The sequence below is a fragment of the Magnolia sinica genome, chromosome 3 (assembly GCF_029962835.1).
Source record: "Magnolia sinica isolate HGM2019 chromosome 3, MsV1, whole genome shotgun sequence".
Lineage (NCBI taxonomy): Eukaryota > Viridiplantae > Streptophyta > Magnoliopsida > Magnoliales > Magnoliaceae > Magnolia > Magnolia sinica.
In genome coordinates, this window is record NC_080575.1 from 105242452 (window position 1) to 105266078 (window position 23627).

Here is a 23627-nt window from a genome sequence, read left to right on the forward strand (position 1 = left end):
CACACCACAGGAAAACAATAGCGATTAGATATCCACCATTAAAATCCTCCCAAGGCCCACTGTACTGTTTATTTGACATCCAATCTGTTGATTAGGTCATACATGCCCAGATGAAGGGGAAAAAAAATATCATCTTGATCCAAAACTTTTATGGCCCCAAAAAGGTTTTTAATGGTCGAAATTCACTCTACATTGTTTCCTGTAATGTGGTCCAATTGATATTGGGATATATCCAATTTTTTTCTTAGTATTATAAAATGATATTTAAAAATATATGAACGGCATGGATGAAACACATACATCATGGTGGAGCCCAAAGAGCAACGCCCACCAGCCATTGGCTGGTGGCAGGGGCAGTAGCCAATCCGTTTCCGCTAGGCCGGCGCTGACCCTAACCACGTTCCAAATGAAAATGGTATTGTGTACTGAGTAAACTCAGTTGGGCCCACCGTGAATGTATTTGTCTTATCCACTCCGTCCATCCGTGTTTTCAAATCATTTTGGTGGTTGAGCCCAACATTGAGGTATATCTACAGCTCAAGTAGACCATACCACGGGAAACCGTGGGAATAGTGATTTCCACAGTTGAAACCTTTCTGTGGCCCACAGTGATGTTTATTTGTCATCCAACCTGTTCATAATATCACAGAGACATGGATGAAGTGAAAACAAAAATATCAAACTGATCTAAAACTTTTGTGGCCCCATGAAAAATTTTCAATGGTAGATGTTCAATTCACACTCTTTGCAGTGGTGTGGTCCATTTGAGCCTTGGATATGCTTCTTTTTTTAGATAAAGACCTCAACTTATCTGTTAAAATGTATGGACGAAGTAGATAAAAGGCATGAATGCACCGTGGACTTCAACTTATCTGCTAAAATGTATGGACCAAGTAGATAAAATGCATGAATTAAAATGCATGAATGCACCGTGGGACCCATGGAGTTTACTCAGTATGTTAGTATGCTACTCGGTACTCATTCCGCTTCCTTTGGTAATCTTTCCAGGCAGGGCTCTGTGAGGCCCACCATGATGTAAGTGTTTTATCTAGGCTGTTCATTGTTTTTCTCAGTTTATTTTAATGTACAAGGAAAAAAATGAAGCTCAAGTGGACCACACCAAAGGAAGTTGCAATGATAATGACACCCACCATTAAACCTTTCGAAGGGCCAGCGTGATGTTTTTTTACCTTCCAACCTATTCGTAAGGTCACATAGATGTGGATGAAGTGAAAACACAGATATCAGCTTCATCTGAAGCTTCTCTGGCTCCCAATAAGTTTTTAATGATGGACATTCAATCCCCACTCTGTCGTCCACTTAATCCTTAGACCTGCTCCATTTTTTATATAATATCTTAAAATGATCCGAGAAAAGCGTGGAACAGTATGGAGAAAGTCAATCCATGACTTGGGTGGGTCACGAGCTTAAAAATAAAGTCAATCCACGACCTGGGTGGGCCACACTACATAATATAGTTGAGAGGGGTTTCTCACTCCTTAAAACATTCATAATCATATATTGGGCCCACCTAAATGTGATTCACAGATCCAAACCATTCTTTGTATGTGTTCCACTTGGATGAGGGGTTAGACCAAGTTTCAACCGCATCCAAAACTCGTGTGGGCCCCACTAAGTGCTTTTATATATTTTATGATGTCTTCACATATTTTAGATGGTATGGCCTACCTGAGTTTCGTATACGGATGATTTTTGAGATATCTCATAACCTAAAGGGGACACATCAAATGCATGGTGTTGATGTTCGACACACATTATGATGGGGCCCACAAAACTTACTAACATCAATTCTTAGGTTTGCACGAGGTCAGTAAGTTGGGTCACAAATTTGACCTGACTATTTAGCCCATTTTAGATGTGTGATCTATTTATTCTATTTTACTAATTAATAGTTTAACTAGTTACTCGCCCCGATTAGGCTACATGTGAGAAAGATATTTGGCATACAAGATTGATCAATAATATGATCGCCCATATATATCTTCCGATCTAATGGTCAGATTTGAATGAAATTTAATTTACACATATGAAGTTATTTACTCTTCAATGTTGACTGATTAGATTGTCCAAAATCTGATCAAAATCTTGACAAAATTGTTCGTTTCCCATTTAAAAAGTATTTTGGACTAATCTGATTTGTTTGAAGTAGGCTGAATTTTGTAGTATATCCTATTTAACACGTTATGAATACATATGACCGTTCCATTCATATCAACTTTAGAATGGTTTTATCATAGAAATAGATAAATCTTGTCATTATAAGCTATTCTTGCAAATTTTTAATTTTTTACTAAAATTTTCAATTATCTTCAAAATACATGTTATGGGGAAAATTGGGTAAGGATAATCAGGGTCAGCCTGAGGTACACGACTCGTATGATGAGGCCTCGGAGGGAGGAATTACATTAGGGGCCAACTCCTAAGTCATGCCTCTGAGCTACCATCCTGATTTGCCGGTTCGAACCATCGTCTTCATCCGAAGGAGAATGATTGAGCCGAGCCCTGATCTTCGTTTTCAGTATTAATCAGCAAACTCCGACCTCTGTAACTTCTCAACAGGCTCCGACTTAGAACTCGGCTTCATGTCTGCACGATTCGTGACCGAGTTGGAATACAAATACTTCATATGTCGAGGCTAAGGTCGAGCCAAGACATGTATGTGCTGTGTACAAAGGCCGAGGCCGACTTTAGGCACGGATGTATCGCATGCCATGGTTGAAGATGAGCCTGTAATGGTACTTCGCACGCCGCGTCTAAAGATCGATTTAGACTCAGACGTGGCCGACGATCTCGCCCAAAGATACGCGCAATTAGGACACGATACGCCATGCGATCCAAAGATTGCGGATAATATCTCCGCGATCATAATATCCCGTTGATTGAGTGAATCATATCGAGATTAACTGATGTGAATCATCTAAACCACATGTATAAATACCAATGGACCCCATTGCTACAGGTATGCAAGATCTCGCATCCTCTCTCTACATTCAACTTAGACCCAGATTCCCTAGCCTGACTTAGGCATCGGAGGGTCCCTCGGCTGAGCTAGGGTCTTCTTTGCTCACCCTTTTTGTGCAGGAACGGGATACTTCGAGGGTTTGCCGCATTGAGTGGAGGGTGGTCCAGATTTTGACCTCAACAATACGTATCAAAATTTTTTTATTTTTTTTAATCACTTCATTTTTAACATTGTCAAATTTTCTTCAAAATTTTGAACTTTTTTTCAAAAATCACAATTTTATTTTTAAAACTTCCCAATTTTCATTTTCAAAATGTCTAATTTTTGCCAAAAATCTCATATTTTTTAAAATCTCATTTTCTTTTTCAAAATTTGAATCTTTCTCAATCGTTATCAATTTTAAATCTTTTTTTTTTTTTTTCAAAATCTCAATTTATTAAAAAATGCAAATTTTATTATATTCAAACTTCGATTTAACCAGTCACTCGCCATGATCGGGTTTCAGATGAGAAAGATATTGGGTGGACAAGATTGATCAACAATATGATGGGCCATATCTTGCGATCCAATGGTGGTTTCAATACCGCGACTCGCGCACCGATTCGATACCTGGGTCAGGAGATGTGGGCCTGCGTTCATTCCGAAGAAACGATGCATATTACGAATTCTGAGAGAATCTCTACAACATGTCCCATTAATCAATCAAAGTACACATTATCACTAGTACAAGTCAAGTACAAGCAACTCATCTCTCTCTTTTTCCCAAAAGTCAATTCTCCCTCTCTCCACCTATCCCTTCCTTACACCATCATACCTCACACCTCATCCCTCTCTCTCTCTACATCACCCTCTCTCGTCTCTCTCTCATTCATTCATTTCAAGCTAACCCCATGAAAATCCAACGTCCAAGAGAGAGGAGAGAACTAGGTGTGGCCCACCTCCCCACCACCCAATCTCACCATCCAAAGATCATCTCCACCGTTGAAATGCATCCTCCGGAGCTCTAGGATGCATTGATGGAAGAAGAAGTCCAAGAAGATCAAAGGTGGGTGTTTCTATAGGCCTAGATTTCATGTTTTTATGATGGCCAAGTGAGGCCTACTGACTGATGGTATGAATCTCACTTTGGACCCTAAGTGTAGCCGATGGCCTACCTTGATTCTTATGATCATTCCATGATAGGGCCATTCTTCATGGACCCCATCATGATGTTTATTTTCCTTGCATGGATAGGGTCATCTAGACCTTACATTTTTGTGGAGAAAGGATCTCCACCGTTGATTTTAATTGGTGGGCCCATATGTAATGGGACCCACTTGATGTATATCATAAATCATGGAAGGGAGGGCCCATAGTGCCAGGGTCCCTCCATCACTCAATCTCTCTCTTTCTCTCTCTCTCTCTTTCCCTCTCTTTCATTTTCTTTTTGTGTGATGATGTGGCCATGTGGCCCACTCGTATGAACCCCACCTTGATGTATGTCTTATCCACAACAACCAACTATTTGGTGGCCCACCTATGGCCACGCAGTGAAGTGTGAACATGTCAGTGTGGTGTACTGATGAGCTAACAAACCAAATGTCAGTTTGATTTAAAAAATTTTGGGTGGGCTGCTCATACAGGCCCCACCTTAAAGTATGGGTCTAATCCACATCGTCCATTCCATTCCTCAGATCATTTTAGATATTGAGCTGAAAAATGAACCCAATTCGATTATCTAGCGGGCCATATCTTTGTAAACAGTGAGTTTTACCGTTTAAATCCGCTATGGTCTACTTTGATATTTTTATACACCAAAATACATCAAATATTGGGCTCATTTGGACTGTCTTGAGCCGTAGAATCCAATGGGTAAAGTGGATTTATCTGATTCGAGCCCCACATACGAAAAACCTCCAGAAAACAGGTTTTCAAAAAAAAAAAAAAAAACAGCAACAACATCCTCTACACTGTCGACAGGCAGGGACATGGGTCCCAGCCATGGGCCCCATCGTGATGTGTGTGAACATCCATGCCATGCATTGGATATGCCTCCTTTTGGCTGTGGGCCACCCCAAAAATCAGCCGTACTAGGAGCTCAGGTGGCCCACACAGCAGGAAATAGTGAGGATTGAGCGTCTGCCATTGAAACCCTTTTGTCACAGAAGTTCTGTGATCATTATGAAATTTGTTTTTCCTTTTCATTCAGGTCTCTGTGACCTCATTAACAGATTGGACGGTAGGTAAAAGTTATGGTGGGCCTCACATGGGACCCACCTTGATCTATGTATTTTATTTCCATGCCATCCATCAGCGTTTTATCAACACTGTCCATCCAAACGTCCACGCTGGACTGGCCTGGATATATATAATATATATAATATATATTATATTATATATAATATATTATAGTATAATATATATATATATATATATATATATATTATAAAATATAGTATGGTGGGCCCCACGTGGGGACCCACCTATTTTGAGATAAGGTGGGCTGACGTATCAGATGTCAGCCCGTTAGGTGGACCCCTCATATAAACCGTCCATTCCTTTAGCGAGCCGTCTTAGGTGGGTCACGTGCGTGGGCCCCACCCTAATGTATGTGAATCATCCAAACCGTCCATCCATTTGATCAGCTCGTCCTAGGGCTTGAGATTTAAAAAATTATAATAAGACAGATCCAGTTATCAGGTGGACCACACTACAGAGAACAGTGAGTTGGAACGTCCACCATGGAAACCCCATTGGGTTACAGAGTTTTAGACTAATATGATATTTGTTTTTCCCTCTAAATCTAGGTCTTTGTGGCCTTATGAATAGGCTAGATGGGAAATAAACCCTATGATGGGGCTCACTGGAATTTAATTGTGGAAATCATTATCACCACGGTTAGATATATTATGGTCCAGTTGATCTTTTGATATGATTCAATTTTATATAATACTCTACATTGGTTTCTTAAAAATAAAAAATAAAAAATAGATGAGTTGGGCTCGGCCCATTCGACTTCACCCATTTTATTCGGCCCATTTGACTAGGCCCGATTTGATATACATGAGGCCTATTGGCGCGGCCCGATTTAATATACATGAGGCCCATTGGCGCGGCCCGATTTGATATATATGAGGCCCATTGGCAGGGCCCGATTTGATATACATGAGGCCCATTGGTGTGGCCTATTTGATATACACGAAGCCCAATGGTACGGCCCATCATGATGTATTTTGGCCCATGGGCGGGGCCCACCCCGTTTGTATTGTTAGGCCCATGTAATGAGGCTCACTTGATAAATGAGTCCTAGTATTTAAGACCCGTGTGATGAGGCCCATGTGATGTATTTGAGGCCTAGGTGCAGGGCCCACCTGTTGTGTATTCGAGGCCCGTGTGATGAGGCCCATGTGATGTATTTAAGGCCCAGGTGCGGGGCCCACCTGTTGTGCATTCAAGGCCCAATGTGATGTGTAACTTTTCCATGATGTATATAATGATGTCTATGTAGGCCACTCCTTGGGAGCAATGTTGGTTAAATGTCCACATTGATGGACACTGATGGTTGAATGTCCACATTGTGACCTTCCCTTGGGCCTTGTTAGGCCCATTCTCATCGATGTTGATTGTTGAGGCTGATTATCGTGACCAATTGCCGATTCCGAATCATCGTGACCGATTGCCGATTCCGATTGTTAAGGTCGATTTCGAGTGTCGATTCCGATTGTTGAGGCCGATTTCGATTCTCGAGGCCGATTTCGATTACCAAGGCCAATTGTTAAGACCTATATGATATATATGCGACCCATAGTTGAGGCCCATTATGGTGTGTATTCGGGCTGTGTGATGTATATACAGCCCGTGTTTAAGGCCTAATATGATGAATACAAGGTCTATGTGATGGTGCCCATTTGATGCATTTGAGGGTCAGGCGATGGAGTCCATTGTGATGTTATGAGGCCCATGTAAGAGGCCCATCGTGATGTGTATTAAGCTCTTGAGTGAAGCCCATGGTGTTGTATATTTGGCCCTTGAGTGAGGTCATGGGTCCACTATATGATTAGGCTCTATGTGGGTCATTCCTTGGGAACAATGTTGGTTAAATGTCCACATTGTCAAGGTTGGTTGTCGATGCCGGTTATTGATACCGATTTATGAGTATGTGACAGCATAACAGCATGATATATGCCCATATGCATCATCTGCATGTTTGTTATGAGATGTGGTTGACCATTGCATATGTCCTTGGGTAGGTTGTTATAAGACTCCCTGATAGGCGGAGATTATCTCACATGAACGCACGGTATGCGCAGGATTGATCCATGACTGGATTGTATAACTCATGCATCTTGTATTATATGTTGTGATTACTATACATCCTAGCACATCAAGGCCGTAGCCTCCACAAGTATGTCGTGGATAGCTAGATGGGACATCGAAAATGTTTGGTTCGAGCATCTAGGTACTTTCGATGTCCGTGGGTGTTCCTAAACCTCCGTGGCCAGGAGATGCCCCAATGTCGAGACCGAGTGGATACATGAGCGCCCGAGTACCAAATACCGGGAGGTCACATCTCCCACTATATCATGGTCGGTTGGGAGGGGGTGTGGCCTTACCCGCCCGAGAGTAGGAGGCATAGCTAGGCTAAGTTTGACCAGCTCGTGAATGGGTCCGCTATCGACGTGCCAGGTAGATATTGGCTGACTACTAGTTAGGCGGATAGTGAGGTCTCTTCCACTTGCATGGTCGCACGTTAGTAGGCGGCGATTTGCCTGTAGAGTGTACTAGACCCCAGTGATGATCCCAGAGATGTACAGTACAGATTTGTGGAGTAGGCGTTGCATATTCATTCATTCACTATTCACTCGAGCTGGTGGTGCGCAGCTATTTGTTATGTGTGCCTTCGCAATGGTCAGAATTTTAGTTGGGGCGCGTGACTAACCTGAGATCAGGAGTTTACCATATTGAGTCTGACTATCCAAATTAGGTATATGACTGACTTGGATAGAAGTCTCTTGTGGTGGATCCCTTAGCCTGCGATACTACGTACTATCATTCCGACTTCACACTCCAGCATGGTCATCCCATTCACACGGTATATTGCATTACATCCGCGGCATATGACATTTTGAGTTACTGTGTTTCTGCATTTATATGACCTAGATATGACTGACGGTATTCGTGAACACATCAAAAATTGTATATTGCATTGCATCCTCGGCATCTGATACTTGGCTCTTTATAGATCCTCATTTATATAGCTGATCTGTATTACGTACTTTGAAATTGTATGACTTATGGATTTGTCAGTATTTCTGCTTATTCTAATATCTTATGATTCATGATCTTACTAGTATTTCTGATATTGTATGATTATGACACTGTATTGAATACTTGACACTTACCTTGTACATACACGTACACCACTCTCTAAGCTTTTTATAAGCTTATGCACGATAGATGCTTGCAGGTGATGTTAGGTTGCAGCAGCGTGGAGCTTGGAGTATGTAGTTGACTTCTGGAGCTTTGATTTTGACATATGTATTTTCCTTTCAGCATTGTATTTAAATGTCTATATTAGTGGATATGTGATGATGATGATGTTGCCTTTGTGATTTGGGTAAACTTATGGTTATACTTCTTATGAGATAAATGTACGTTGAAAAATCCTCCTTTGTAAGATCCCATGATCGAAACCTAGCATATGGGTACTCGGAACCGAGAATGGGGTACTACGGAGGCTGTCGGCACCGGATTCGGCGATCGGGATTCCTGTGAATCTGATTTCTGGGTTTGGGGCGTGATAGACGTGCCGACGATTTCGCCCAAAGATACACGCCATTAGGACATGATACGCCATGCGATCCAAAGATTGCGGATAATATCTTTGCGATCATAATATCCCATTGATTGAGTGAATCATGCCGAGATTAACGGATGTGAATCATCTAAACCACATGTATAAAATACCAGGGGACCCCATTGTTACAGGTACGCAACATCTCGCACCCTCTCTCTACATTCAACTTAGTCCTAGATTCCTTAGCCTGACTTAGGCATCAGAGGGTCCCTCGGCTGAGCCAGGGTCTCCTTTGCTCACCCTTTTGTATAGGAACGAGATACTTCGGGGGTTCGCTGCATTGAATGGATGGTGGTCTAGATTTTGACCTCAACAATACATATCAATTTTATTTTATTTTTAAATCACTTCATTTTTAACAGTGTTAAATTTTCTTCAAACTTTTGAACTTTTTTTTTTCAAAAATCACAATTTTATTTTTAAAACATCCCATTTTTCATTTTCAAAATGTCTAATTTTTGCCAAAAATCTCATATTTTTTAAAATCTCATTTTCTTTTTCAAAATTTGAATCTTTCTCAATCATTATCAATTTTAAATCTTTTTTTTAAAAAAAATCTCAATTTATTGAAAATGCAAATTTTATTATATTCAAACTCCGATTTAACTAGTCACTTGCCACGATCGGGTTTCAGATGAGAAAGATATTGGGTGGACAAGATTGATCAACAATATGATGGGCCATATCTTACAATCCAATGGTCATATTTGAATTTATGGTCAGTTCAAATTGTCCAAAATCAATCTAGATCTAGACAAATTGATCATCCCATTTAAAGAGTGTTTTGGATGCAACTGATTTGTTTTAAGTCATATTGAGCTGATTTTTGGTCTCTATCCTAATTATCACTTACGTTTCGAACATACTTTACTGTTCATATCAAAATTAGTACGTCCCAATTACATTTCATTAAACTTGGGCTATCATTTTTTTCACAAGTGAATCTTTATGCGCATAAATGGTTAAAGGTTCAATTATGGATGTGCCCACTAATTTAGTAAAAAATGTTTTTTTTTTCCACGGATAAATCTCTATTTCCATTTAAAAATTACATTTTATTTTTCAAAAAATATATTTTTTTATTCTTAATTTTTCTTTCAAAACTTTTAACAAAATATCGTTTTTATTATCAAACATTTCAAAAAAAAATAAAATTTTAAATACAAAATTTGAATTTTTATTTTCAAAATCTCAAATTTTTTTTTTTCTCAAAAATTTCAAGATGTCGATTTTTTTTTCTTCAAAAGCACCATTTTGTTTTCAACTTTCCAATTTTCTTTTTCAAAATGACATATTTTTTTTTTCAAAATCTTAGTGTTTTTATAAATCACCTTTTCTTTTAACTTCAATTTTCAAATATTTTCATTATTTTTCAATATCACAAATTTTTTCAACTTCTTTATTTTACTTTTCAAAATGTCTTTTTTTTTTGTTAAAGTATCGATTCTTTAATCTCGTTTTATCTTGAAATTTTCAATTCTTTCAAACTTCTCCATTTTTTATAAAATATAATTTTTTTAAAAAAAACTAGTCAATTCCTATCAAACTTCTCAATTTTATTTTTTTTTCAAAATAGCAACTCTCATTTTCTTTTTCAAAATATTTTACTTTTTCGAAGTTGTCAAAATTTTCATATTTTTTTTCTTTATAATTTTCTTTTTTAAGATATCATTTTTTTTCTCGAAGTCAAATTCTTTTTTTTTTTCAAAATTATCACTTTAATTATTAAATATTCATTTTCTTTTTCCAAAAAATAGATTTTTATTAAATCAAGGTTTTTCTTTTTCAAAATCTCATTTTTTTTTTCAAACATTGTTAAAATTTTTAAACTTCTCAATGTTCTTTTTCATATGATATTACAAATCATTTAAGTAATAGTTTTCTTAAAAAAAAAGATAATAATAATTTTCACTCATTTGATATAAAAACAAAATAAAAAATTCTTTACATTTAATCAATTGATAAAAAATAATCTGAGATACAAATATGTACAAGTAAACATTGAAATTTTATTAAAAAACATTTCTTAGACTACAATAAAATAGAAAATTTCACCAAATTCTAAGAAAAAAGTTTTGGGGAAAAGTCATTTTACGACGGACCATGATCAAATGCAACTAAAATCCGTTGCAAAATTGATTTTAGCGATGGATTTTTGTCCGTCGTTAAATTCCGCGACTTGTTAACCTTTATTTGGAGAGGGTTTCAGCAACGGACATTTACCTTTAGCGACGGATCAAGTTCGTCATTAAATCAAGCCACTTTTATGACGGATCAAATTCGTCGCAAAATCCGTCACAATTCTGCAATTTTGGTGTAGTGCCAGCTTGGCTACTTGTGAGTGCATTTCTCACCACAGGGTCATTTTTTTAGGCAGAACCATGTAACCCAACGCATCATGGGTCCAATGAGATTTGTATGACGCCCCTCCATTCATCGATTTCTCCATCTCATGTTATTAGGTGGGCAAAAAAATGAGACAAATCCAAACATCAAATGGTCACCAAAAAGATGGATTGAATGCCCAACATCCAAACCTTCTCAAGGCCTACAAAAGTTGTCTGAGGCTAATATGTGTTTTACTTTCATCATCTTTATGGGAGTCATGTAATGATTGAATTGGATGGAATATAACCATCATAGTGATCGGAAAAATTAATGAGCCTGGGCCAGGCAAAATCAGAATTTTGAATAAACTCATCCCAAATAGTTCAAAATTCAGGCCGAAGCCAACCTCAGGCCTGACCGGTTGATAGCCCTAACGGTTGGCCCAATCATAGCCTTTTCATCCCTACTTTTCATGTGGTGTTGCCCATTTAGAGTTTTGGACCTAAATCCCCACCGTTCAAGATCCCATTTTTGTTACACATGTCAAGTATTGGAAATTCACAAGTGCCTTTCCAAAATCCTATTATATATACTTTTTTGAGGTTTCTTAGCTCTATTTTTGTCTTGTTAGGAGTTTTTTTTTTTTTTTTTAAAACCAAATCCGTATGAATATACAACATCCGAGAACATCAAAAGGAAACCACGAAATTCGAAAAAAAGACTTATCACCATATAATGAACAAATCACGAAGAATATATAGTAGATTTGATCTTCTTAAACCGTCCCTTCTAATATTATAATAGGTTTTGTAGAAAACTACGAGAAATCACTACACATAATAAAACTCTAAATTGAGAAGATTTACTTTAATGTCAAATTTTTAAAGAAAACAATAATACATATCAACCCTAAAAAGAACATAATGTACAAAAATACTCTTATATAAATAAAGCCACTTAACATAAGACCAATGAATAAAAGAGAAAATACATTGTAAACAACGATACAAATATAATATAAACAGGTGAGGGGGCATACCCCTCCATTTTGTGTGTGTGTGTGTGTGTGTGTGTGTGTAAGCATGTCTCTCATTTTTCAGATCCCAACCTAAATCATTCTTGTGACTAATCTATCAATGATTAATATCATCTTCACTATATACTATATATGTGTGTGCACACTTGTGTTTTAAAATCTCAACTGTTATTCCTAACTCACATTTATACCGACAGAGGCCATTAAAATTCTTGTAGAAGTGGTACCTTTTACATATTAATTAACGACCTAGATCATGCTTGATGGAACAGCAGGACGGTCCATGTTGTTGAATCTAAATTAGCTGATTCATTATGGGATCATTTGGATTCAGGAGGGACGTGACTTTCCTATAACACTTGACAATCCTAAGAATCCAATCATACACCAAAAATGGACGGTCCATTTTGATCATAATAAGTCCAATTAGTGATCCAAATAATCTTTCTTGTAGTTATCATCTTTGATTTCTATTTCTTAACAGAAAACATATAAATAAACATTTTGATTGTCCAATACTGAGCAATGACTATGAAAATGGAAAAAACAGACCATGCCAGCCAAACAACCTTTCAAAATAAAATCAAATTTATGAAAGTAAGTTTTCATAAAGAAACATGCATTAAAAAAAAATTAAGAGTGACCACCAAACATGCCTAAGAAAAATAGTAAATGGAACTGAAATGATAAAATAAAAAGGTGAAAATTTTGACAGGAGCTAATAAGGAGAGTTAAAAGGATTATTTATTTATTTATTTAAAAAGTGATTCATCCTTACCAAACACAACATAAAACTGTGTTGTACTGTGCAAGAATGGATATTTTTCTAAAGAAATATGCATAAAAAAAATGAGTGGCCACCAAACATGATTAATAATATTGAGAAGCAGGATTGTGAAATGAAAAAGAAATCTTCAAAATTTCAGTGGGACCCAGTTTGGAGGGAATCAATAAATTCTCTTTAATTAGGAGCATTTATTTTATCTGAACACAACATTAAACTCTCGGTTATATTATGTAAGAAGGCGTTAAGAGATCCTCCTAATCGTTACATTTGAAATAATTATATATAACGATATTCATATATTAGTTGAATGCAATAAAGATCATAAGGAGATCCTCCTAGTCATTACATTTGAAATAATTATATATAACTATATCTATTTTAGTTGAATACAATTAAGATTATAAGGAAAAAAATGAGAAATGAAAATAAAATGAAATAGAGAGAATGAATATATGAAGTATAAAGCTCCCATACAAAGCAAGCTCTCTGCCACTATGCTATGGAAGCAACACACCTTATTTATATTTTAATATATATTCCAAGTAATTGAGATGGCTTCAAATTGAAAAGTCATGTACAATTCTCTCACATTCGGAGCCTGTCCTATAATATTTTTGTATCTATAACAAGAAGCTCTTTAGGCAAGCCAAATACCATGAGATCCGATAATCCCATTCCAGAATGGCCTGGGCGGAGCCCTCAAGAATTTTTGTAAAATAAAGGAAGGTTTGGGTGCGCTCACACTTTGCGCAATGGTGGTAAGGGTGTGGTCCATTGGAGCGCAGAAGAGAGATGGGAGGAGTGGGTTGGATGAGAGAGAGGCAAAGGGAGATGGTTGAGGAGATGGGAAACGTGGATCAGAGGTGGAATGGTGGAATCACCATATTTTAGGTATTAAAAGAAAGTCTGAACCCACAGAGATTTTTGGCTTGGGTGAGCCTCACTAAGGTTTTTATGGGAAATCCACCCTCACGAGTAGGTGTTTCACCATATTTTAGGGTTAGGGCTCAAAAATCAACCTAGTTTATGTTTTTGATGGATCACATGATTGGAAACCGTGTACAAGGTAACACTTGTCCTCTAAATTGTTTCCTTTTGTGTGACCCACTAAGTAATGAATGGGCCAAGTGTTTGGGCACAGGCCTAAGTTTTGGAGTGAATTTTATGTAATCATGGTGAGAGTGGACATCTCTCTCCTAACTGTTTTCCTTGGTGTTACCTGTCTGAATCAAGGGTCATCATGAGTTTTTAACCATGGTCATAATGTAGAATTATACATCTAATAGTTAAAGTGGATTCTACCTGCCATGTTATGGTAGTAGGCCCCATAAAAATCGGGTGGACCTACCTCTCCAAGCTTTTTCACTAATAGAAATACAAAGAAAGCAGATTTTTATGGGGCCCACAACGACGTGTATGTAATATCTACTGCAACCATTTGATGTACAATCTCACATTAGGCTAAGTGAAAAAAAAAAACCCAGGCTAACCTATGTTTCAGGTGGGCCACACCAGAGAAAACAATTGCAAGAGAGATGTCCACCCTTGATTCTTACAAGGACTATCATGGTGATCATATAAAATCCACTCTAACTGCCACACCAACATTTAGGCATCGGGTGCAAAAATCAACTGCATCCGTGACACAGGTGAGCTAAACGAAGGGAAACTATGGGTGAGCATTGTCCTCTATACTATTTCAAATCATGTGGCCCACTTGAAATAATGATGGAGTTTTTGGGCCATGGCTCAACATGGTGTAGCACACGTTAGTGGATTTCAAATCAACAACAAAGCGCGGCCCCACCCAAGCTACGACCAGCTTTTGGAAAATCATATGAAATAATATCCTTGAGGCACCCAACCGCAGTGATGTATCTACTGTGATGTGTATGTAAGATCCACTCCGTCCATTAGATGTATAATCTTACGTTATGCTCATTGCTAAAACTCTAGTTGACCTGTGATTTTGGTGGGCCACACAAAGGAAAACAATTGAAAGAGAGATGTCCACACTTGATATTTACAGGGCCCACCATGCTGATTATATAAAATCCACTCCAACCATTAAATACCACACCTAACTAAGGCCCAAATATCATACCCATTTATTATTGAGGTAGGCCATACAAAGGTAAATAGTTTGAAGGGTAAGTGTTATCATGAACACTATTTCTAGTAGTGTGTACCTAACAAATGGTTGGGGCTGATTTTTCAGGTCCTGAGCCCAACCTAGAATTAGGCAGGGTGAGATTCACAAAAATACCAGGTGGGGCCCAACCTAGCCGGCGACACTTTTGCCTATGCGTGAAATAACATTTCCGTCCTCTTTAAACTTTCCCTGCTCTGATGTAAGATGTGGAAGAAATTTCAAATTGCATTTTTTGAACTCCAACGGCCGGCTAATACGACAGACTTGTGGACGTTCAAGTCAAGTCCAGCCTGATTTAGAAAAGGCATGAAATTTAAGTCCGAGCCCGATCACTCCAGTCCAAGCCCGATCCACACTGATATTAGTGAGAAATCCATTCCGTCCATCCTATTCCCCGAATCGTGCTGGAACATGCTCCAAAAAATGCCTGCCGTTCAAACCCCATTCATACCGTTCATGAGGTCCTCCCTACGGTTATGAACTGAAAATTACAAAACTATTAGCCTGATTCAAAACTTGTGGCCCCAGAATGTTTCAATGGTGGACATTCTATCCTTACTTTTCCAGTCGTGCAGCCCACTTGAGTTTTGAATCTGCCTTATGTTTGGGCTCATATACGAACTTGATCTGGAAAAACAGATGGATGGGGTGGATTTCTCACAAACATCAAGGTGGGGCCCATAATCTTTTCTTGACATCCACGCCATCCATCATGTCTGCCCCCATCACGTTCATGTCGCTGAAAACTCAGCTCAACCCAAAACTCAGGTAGCCATGCACACCCTGTAAACTCCTGCCTAAAACCAATAATATCACATTGTGTGGCCCGCGTAAGTTTGGAATGACCTAAAGTTTCATGACAACATCCATCCTTGTGGGGCTCATCTTATGAATGGATTGGATGACATATACAAAACACAGGAGCCTAGTACAAAATCTGAAAGTATTTAGAAATGGGTGTCCCCATCACAACTGTTCCCTGTGGTGTGTGGCCCACCTATATTCTGGATCGGTCTTATTTTTTATAAATGCCGGCTCAACATGAAAGGCCTTGTATTATTAGTGGAAAAGCCGGCCTGGAAAGCAAGACCAAATCTACTTATTGTTGACTTCTGCTGAACTTTTCAAGCATTCATACAACATAGCTCGTGCTCGATTCGGCCTTTGTTTTGTCGTTCAAGGAAGAACTGAGGATGATTTGACTGACTCAAAAACAGTATCAAACCTTCGACTATAAATTAAGCATATCCATTTTTATCACAACATAGGCTATAACAGCAATGGCCATTGAAACATCTCTCTCCTTCTCTCTTCTGCTTATATTGTCAGCCTTTCTTTCTTCCAATGTAGTTACAACATCCACCTTCAGAGAAGCAGAGACTCTAATGAAATGGAAAGACAGCCTCCTGCAATCACAAGCTCTCCATTCATGGTTGCTTCCTTCCACTAATGCTAGCACCATAACAATCTCTCCATGCAAATGGATTGGGATCTCATGCAACAGTCTCAGAAGTGTAACAGAGATAAACTTACCTAATGCCGGCTTGCAAGGTAAGCTAGATAACTTGAGCTTCCCCTCATTTCCAAACCTCCTCCATCTTAATCTCAGTGGAAACTTCCTTACTGGAACCATCCCAGCTGATATTGTCACTCTTTCTAGACTCGTCTCCCTCGATATCTCAATGAATAATCTCTCTGGAGTTCTACCACTTTCAATGGCTAACCTTTCTCACCTTTCAGAGATCGACATCTCATCTAATGAAATAAGAGGCGAACTAGCTCCAAGTTTCTTCACCAACTGGACCAAACTCACCTCCCTTCAGTTCCAGAAAAATCAACTCACTGGGAAAATTCCATCTCAAATCGGCCTGCTTAAACATCTCCAGATCCTACGCCTTTGGGGAAATAAAATCAGTGGTTCAATACCTCTAGAAATAGGGAATCTGCAGAGTCTGACTAGGTTAAGTTTATGCATGAATCATCTTAGTGGGCCAATTCCTCCATCTTTAGGTGACTTGACCAGGCTGACAATCCTCTACCTCTTTGACAATCAAATTTCTGGTTCAATTCCCGCAAAATTAGGAAATCTCAAGAATTTGGTTGAGTTGTCGTTGTCAAATAACAGTCTGACTGGTCCAATTCCTCCCAGTTTAGGTAATTTGAGAAACCTTACAGGTATGTTCCTCTTCAATAATCGAATCTCTGGTTCAATTCCTCCAGAAGTTGGGAATTTGGTAAATCTCATCATGCTTGACCTGTTTAGTAACCTTCTAACAGGTTTTATCCCTTCCACTTTGGGGAACTTGACCAAGCTTGAAGTCCTTAAAGCATTTGACAACCATTTAACTGGTGAGATCCCAAAAAGCCTCAAAAATTGCACTAGGTTAACCTTTGTGAGTCTTGAAGGAAACCAACTCATTGGAAATGTATCAGAAGCCTTTGGTGTATACCCACATCTCACATACATGGATGTCAGCTACAATGGGTTGTTTGGTGAACTCTCACCCAACTGGGGAGAATGCCGAAATTTGACAAGGCTACAGTTATCTGGGAACAGGATCACAGGTAGAATTCCTCCTGAGATTGGGCAATTGAAGCAGCTACGAGTACTTGGTCTTTCTTCGAACCATCTAGAAGGAGAGATTCCAAAGGAATTTGAGAGGCTAACTTATTTGTTCAACTTGAGTTTAAATGATAACCAACTTTCTGGTCAGGTACCAAAAGAGATTGGAAAACTCTCCAATTTGGAGGTTCTTGACTTGTCAATGAATCGCCTAAGTGGTCCAATACCACCTCAATTAGGGGATTGCTCCAAACTCCGATATCTGAAATTGAGCGAAAATGATTTGAATGGAAGCATTCCATTTCAAATTGGTAACCTAGTATACTTACAGGATTTACTAGATCTCAGTCATAACTCGCTCAATGGAGAGATATCACCACAACTTGGGAAATTGCATGTGCTGGAAAAGTTAAACGTCTCCCACAACATGTTGTCGGGCTCCATTCCACATTCTTTTGAAGCAATGATCAGCTTGCAATCTATTGATTTTTCATACAATGCTTTGGAAGGTCCTCTTCCCAACAACAAAAACTTTCAGAAGTTTCCTGCAACGGCATTCATAAAAAACAAAGGTTTATGTGGTGAAATGCAAGGTTTGAGACCCTGCAGCGCCCCTTCAATAAGGCATGGTGATGCAAAGAAAGGCCGCCAAGTCCTCATCTCCATTGTTCTTCCACTCTTGGCAGCCTCATTTCTTTTATTTATGGTCGTCGGCGTTTCTTCCATTTATTATCAAAGACAAAGAAATAAAGAGGAGGTTCTTGAAAGGAGCAGCAGAAATCCATTTTCAATATGGAATTATGATGGGATTGTTGCATTTGAACAGATTGTGGAAGCGATAGAGGGTTTCGACGACAAATACTGCATCGGAACTGGAGGATATGGAAAAGTTTACAAAGCAAATCTACCATCAGGCCAAGTAGTAGCTGTGAAGAAACTTCACCCACTTGAAGGTGGGGATCAATCCGATCAAAGAAGTTTTAAAAATGAGATTCGAACATTAACAGAAATTCGCCATCGCAACATTGTAAAGCTTTATGGTTTTTGTTCCCATGCTCAATTTTCATTCCTAGTCTATGAGTACATGGAAAGGGGAAGCTTGGCTAGCATCCTAAGCAACGATAGAGGAGCTGTAGAGTTGGACTGGACTTTAAGGGTGAAGGTTATTAAAGGTGTGGCCCATGCATTATCTTACATGCACCATGATTGCATCCAACCAATTGTCCATCGAGACCTATCAAGCAACAATGTTCTGCTGAATTTGGAACTTGAGGCCTGTGTCTCTGATTTCAGCACTGCAAGATTGTTGATACCAGATTCGTCCAATTGGACTACGCTCGCCGGCACTTACAGATACATTGCTCCAGGTTAGCTATTAATTCATTCTCCTAACTTTAAAAGTTTTATTTGCAATTGGTCTTTATTTTTTCTTAAGCTTTACCTTTTATTTTATTTTATTTTTTGTTGGCAATTACATACTAAGGATTGTGCATAAGTTGACATACTGTTGTCAAATATTGGAATCTAGGGCAACTAGAAGATTCCTTAGTCCAACAACTGTAAAAGGCCTTATAAAGAAACATACATGGGTTTGTACTCTTACAATCTCCAAAGTCAAAACTAATATAATAATGCAAAAGATAAACATAAGAATGTATTTTCTTTGCTACACTTGTGGTCCATCATTTTACATTATGCATGGTAGAGATAATGTGGTTGCATGGTAAGACTAACCATAGTTCAAGAATTACCCAACTAAATTATTCATATTTTATCAGCTATTAAATTTGTGATGCTGACCATTTTTCTTAACCGTACATTTGTCGGCAACCAATTGGATGGATAGTTTCTTGTAAATGTCTCATGATAGGTGGGGACCATCCCTTTTTGTAGGTCCCTAACCGAAGGTCTGTAATTGGTTGCCTGTGATTAATAGATCAGTGACATGGGCCCACCTTTATATATATATATATATATATATATATAAATTAAAAAAAAAATTTGGATGGATAGGATCCTCCAATAACTATAATTTTTGGAACCTACTCCATCTACAATATGGGCCATGCTTTTAGATTGTCTGGATATATGTCTTACATAGATATTCCAAGTGCATAGATGGATGTGTTATCACTTTAAGAAATGATTGAAAAAACTCAGTTGCTTCTGGCCCATACGAGTAAATGTGAAAATGATGCGTAAGGAAATAAATGTGGAAATGATGCATACGGAAATAGGGCATGCTTCAATGCTCGGCCAAGAGATCCCAGAGGATGGTTGGGTTTCCTCCATTGCACAAGGGTTTGACAGCTCTATGGTCCAAACCGTTGATATGATGTCCCACATAGTGAATGCCCCACACAAAAAAACTAGTTACAAGATCGAAAATCCTTGAAACAATGCCCATAGCACCCAATCCTAGCCGATGAAATGTGCAGCTACAAGGATACCTACATACACATCAATGACTTGGTTTACACGTGCCAACTTTTCATGCGTTTGGGATTCCCGAGGCACACATAAAGGTAATCCCAGACATGCAGATGACCCAACACAATGATTAATTTGGTTCTTTTATTGTGCGGGCCACTACCATGCATGTGAAAACAATGGATAGTTTTAGAAAAAAATTGCCAACAGTCCACAATGTTTGCGAAACAATGGACCATCCAGACTTTTTAGTAAGATCATCCAAAACTTTGGCCAAATCTCTGCACCTCTCAGATGTGCTGAGTATGTCTTATTTGGCATATGCTCAGTTTATAGAGATGTCTTGGGGTTAACAAGCACAAAAACTTAGAAGAAATGAAATCTAGATTAAGAAATAGAGGTAGGTTTGATATATAATTAAGACTTTAGCTATTAACGATTAAGAATGAGAAATGATCATGACTTAACCAATCTTCCTTGCAGAGCTTGCATATACAATGAGGGTAACTGAAAAATGCGACGTATATAGCTTTGGCATTGTGGCACTTGAAGCGATGATGGGAAGGCATCCTGGGGAGCTCATCTCCTCTCTGACACCACCAAGTAGACAAGATACACTGCTAAAGGATATGTTGGACCAACGTCTCCCAGACCCGACGGCTGTGGTTGCACACGAAGTCGTATTTGTGGTGTCCATGGCACTTTCATGCATTCGGCTGGATCCAAACACTCGGCCAACCATGCACCACGTTGCTCAAGAGTTGTCTATTGGTGGGTCTTCCTTTTCTCCAGGGCCATTCCATGCACTTAAATTACATCAAGTCATGGATCTTAAGGTATAGTTGGGTGGATGAAAATCATCAAGGTTGAGGGTGTGTAGTGGCAAGAACATTATTACTGTGTGTTTATTGTATGAAAATCATCGTATGTAGAGAAGGTATTTTTCTTGCTATGATATGTACGTAATTTTAGTGTGTGGAATTGGTGTTTATCTAAAATGTAGATTTTCAGGTGAAGCTTCTCTTTCTTTGTGGCTCCCACTTGAATGTTTGTATATCGTTTTTATTGTATCAGTAAAGTTACAGGTGGTGTGCTCCTACATTTCTCTTAAAAAATAGTAGACTTCTAGGATTGGTGATCAAAACCCAATTGTTATAAAGGTATGTTGAAAGAATAAAAATGTTTCATTGTATGTGTGATGGTTATCTTCTAACTGAATGTCTTCTAAACCAAAGAATTTACCTTGAAGGAGATGTTATACTTTTTGAAATAATAGTTTTCTACTAACGTATTATTAGGAGAAGAATGGGTATATTTATTAGTGAGAGAAGGTACCAATTGTGGTTTTGTTAATTGAAAAGGATAAGAAGAAAAGAGAAAGAAAAAAGAGCAACGACTTCATACTCCGGCAATGTGACTCAAGATAATTATACTATACCTCAAGTCAAAGTGTCTACTAAATCTACTCCATGAATAATTGGTAGGATTCAAGAGCTCATGCGGCCTGCTTTGTTCACCCATTATGTAAAGTAATAAGGACACATGAGTCACTCAGGACTAACATAATTTCACAACAAAGCTGGACCACATTCCTAATATTTAAATTAAGGTGACCTGCATGAGCTCCATGAGCCCATTTCTACTTTGAATCCAGCTTGAAAATACTAGCTTGGCCCATGGGCAAAGCTTGGGCCGTTCAGTTTTTGGTTTGGGCCTGAGCTCAAGTCATTGACTCACCTAATTTCATTTGCTCCCAAAGTATCCCATTCTCCATGAATGCATACAGCTGGTTTCGCTTCTTTGGACATCTATTTCATTGTGTATTTGTGCCCCACTTGAACAACAGAGAGATTAACAACATTTAAATGCAAAATAGTGATTTTAACAAATTTGGGCTGGGCAGCATAGAGTTTGGGCCTAACCAAATTTCGGGCTCAGGTTTTGGTTACTTGGCAGGGCTGGTGCGGGCCGTGGATCATACGTGTAGGCCTGGCCCAAACCTGGCTAATTACAAACCTAATATGAGTCTTAAGTGGGCCAAGCCCGAAGGCCAACAGAGCTTTGGACACCAAAATATAAACGGCTAAAGAGAGCATCAGAGTGGTTGGGTTGGAGAAAGGTTGCAGGTTTCTCCTCTCCCACTCCAAAGGGGCGACCGAGAAGAACACAGTCTCATCGAAGCCTAATATGGTAATTTTGTTAATCTCTAACCCTAATCGCATCCTTGATCTGGACTATTCATCTCATGGACTCACCATGGATGGATCATATCCTAAAATTTGCAAGCCGAGATAAATCTATACCTATCGAATTGAACTATTTCGTATGGAGTGCTGGCCATTTCCACCATTTTTTTATACCACTCATTTGTAGGTGGGCAGTTCGGACAGCTAAGATTATCCAACCAGTAATATTTTTCTTAGGTTGCGAATCCATTTGGGTCCACCTGCCTCCAGTTTTTGTGGTAGCTAACATGTAAAATCATGCATGCATGGAGCATGGATTCGAAACCTCTTTTTCCTTGTTGACATAGGGCCTTTCCTTCCTGTTTAACATATTAACTGTTTTGTTAACATACGTCTCTGCAAATTAATGTTTAGGAATTTGGACAGACTGAATATTCTGTTCAAACGCATATACATAGAAGAGTGCACGAACATGTACACATGCATTAGCTTTTATGAATGGCTATGCTGTTGTCATGGCTTAGATGGGATTTTTTCTCTCCCTTTTTCATTATCAATCACTCCTGCACATAATGTCCAAAGTGTAATTAATTTGCGAGCACTATGTTGATGTTGAAAAACTCAGGCCCACCGACGAAAGCAATCCTTTTGGTTTCCAGTTTCGTTAAAATGCAGCCAAGTTGCTTTTGAAAAAATAAAAATAAAATGCAGCCAAGTTGATTGTCTACTTGTGACATGGAAATTTTCTCGTGAAATCAGAATTTAGGTCAGGCGAGTCGATTGGTCTGCCATTTTGTGCACTTTACACGAGAGCATAATTTAGCAAGTTTAATGAGACAACTATATTTTCCTTTTCTTTTGGATCTGTTTATTTATTTCTTACTTTTTTAATATGCATTTGTTGGTGATTGTATTCGAGAAGTCAAAGGAGGAATTCTATTTCCCATTTCCCACAAAGATGTATGAGAAATGTTTTCTATGACATCCATGCTTCCTGGAATTTCATGATGTCAATACTAACCAAAAACAAAAAAAAACTCCATCACACTTGTGACACTTTTGTGCATTGATCAGGATCATAGATTTGGTGGGCCATCATGTGGATAGGACTTATGAGAACAAATACCCAGATGACAAGATTATGGTAGCCATTCCAACAGTGGTCTGAATATGGACATTTTTGTCTCCATATTGAGCTAAAACTATGCATTTGTTAATGCAAATGCGTACGTGGACTGATCTAGATCCATATTCTTTTGAAATCTTTAGCTAGAAATGTTGTAGAATAGTCTCCAAAGATGAAGTCGCTGTGGAAATGATTCCCAC

General features: G+C 38.5%; 1 protein-coding gene across 1 annotated transcript; it reads left to right on the forward strand.

Moving 5' to 3' along the window:
* The first annotated feature begins 16387 nt into the window (after positions 1-16387).
* Positions 16388-19057, forward strand: LOC131239022 (MDIS1-interacting receptor like kinase 2-like). Its single transcript, XM_058236584.1, has one exon. The coding sequence runs from the start codon at positions 16403-16405 to the stop codon at positions 19055-19057; it is 2655 nt and encodes an 884-aa protein (XP_058092567.1). The 5' UTR covers positions 16388-16402.
* Positions 19058-23627: the final 4570 nt, after the last annotated feature.

Coding starts and splice junctions, on each gene's coding strand:
- LOC131239022 (XM_058236584.1), top strand. CDS start 16,403: ATGGCCATTGAAACATCTCTCTCCTTCTCTCTTCTGCTTATATTGTCA.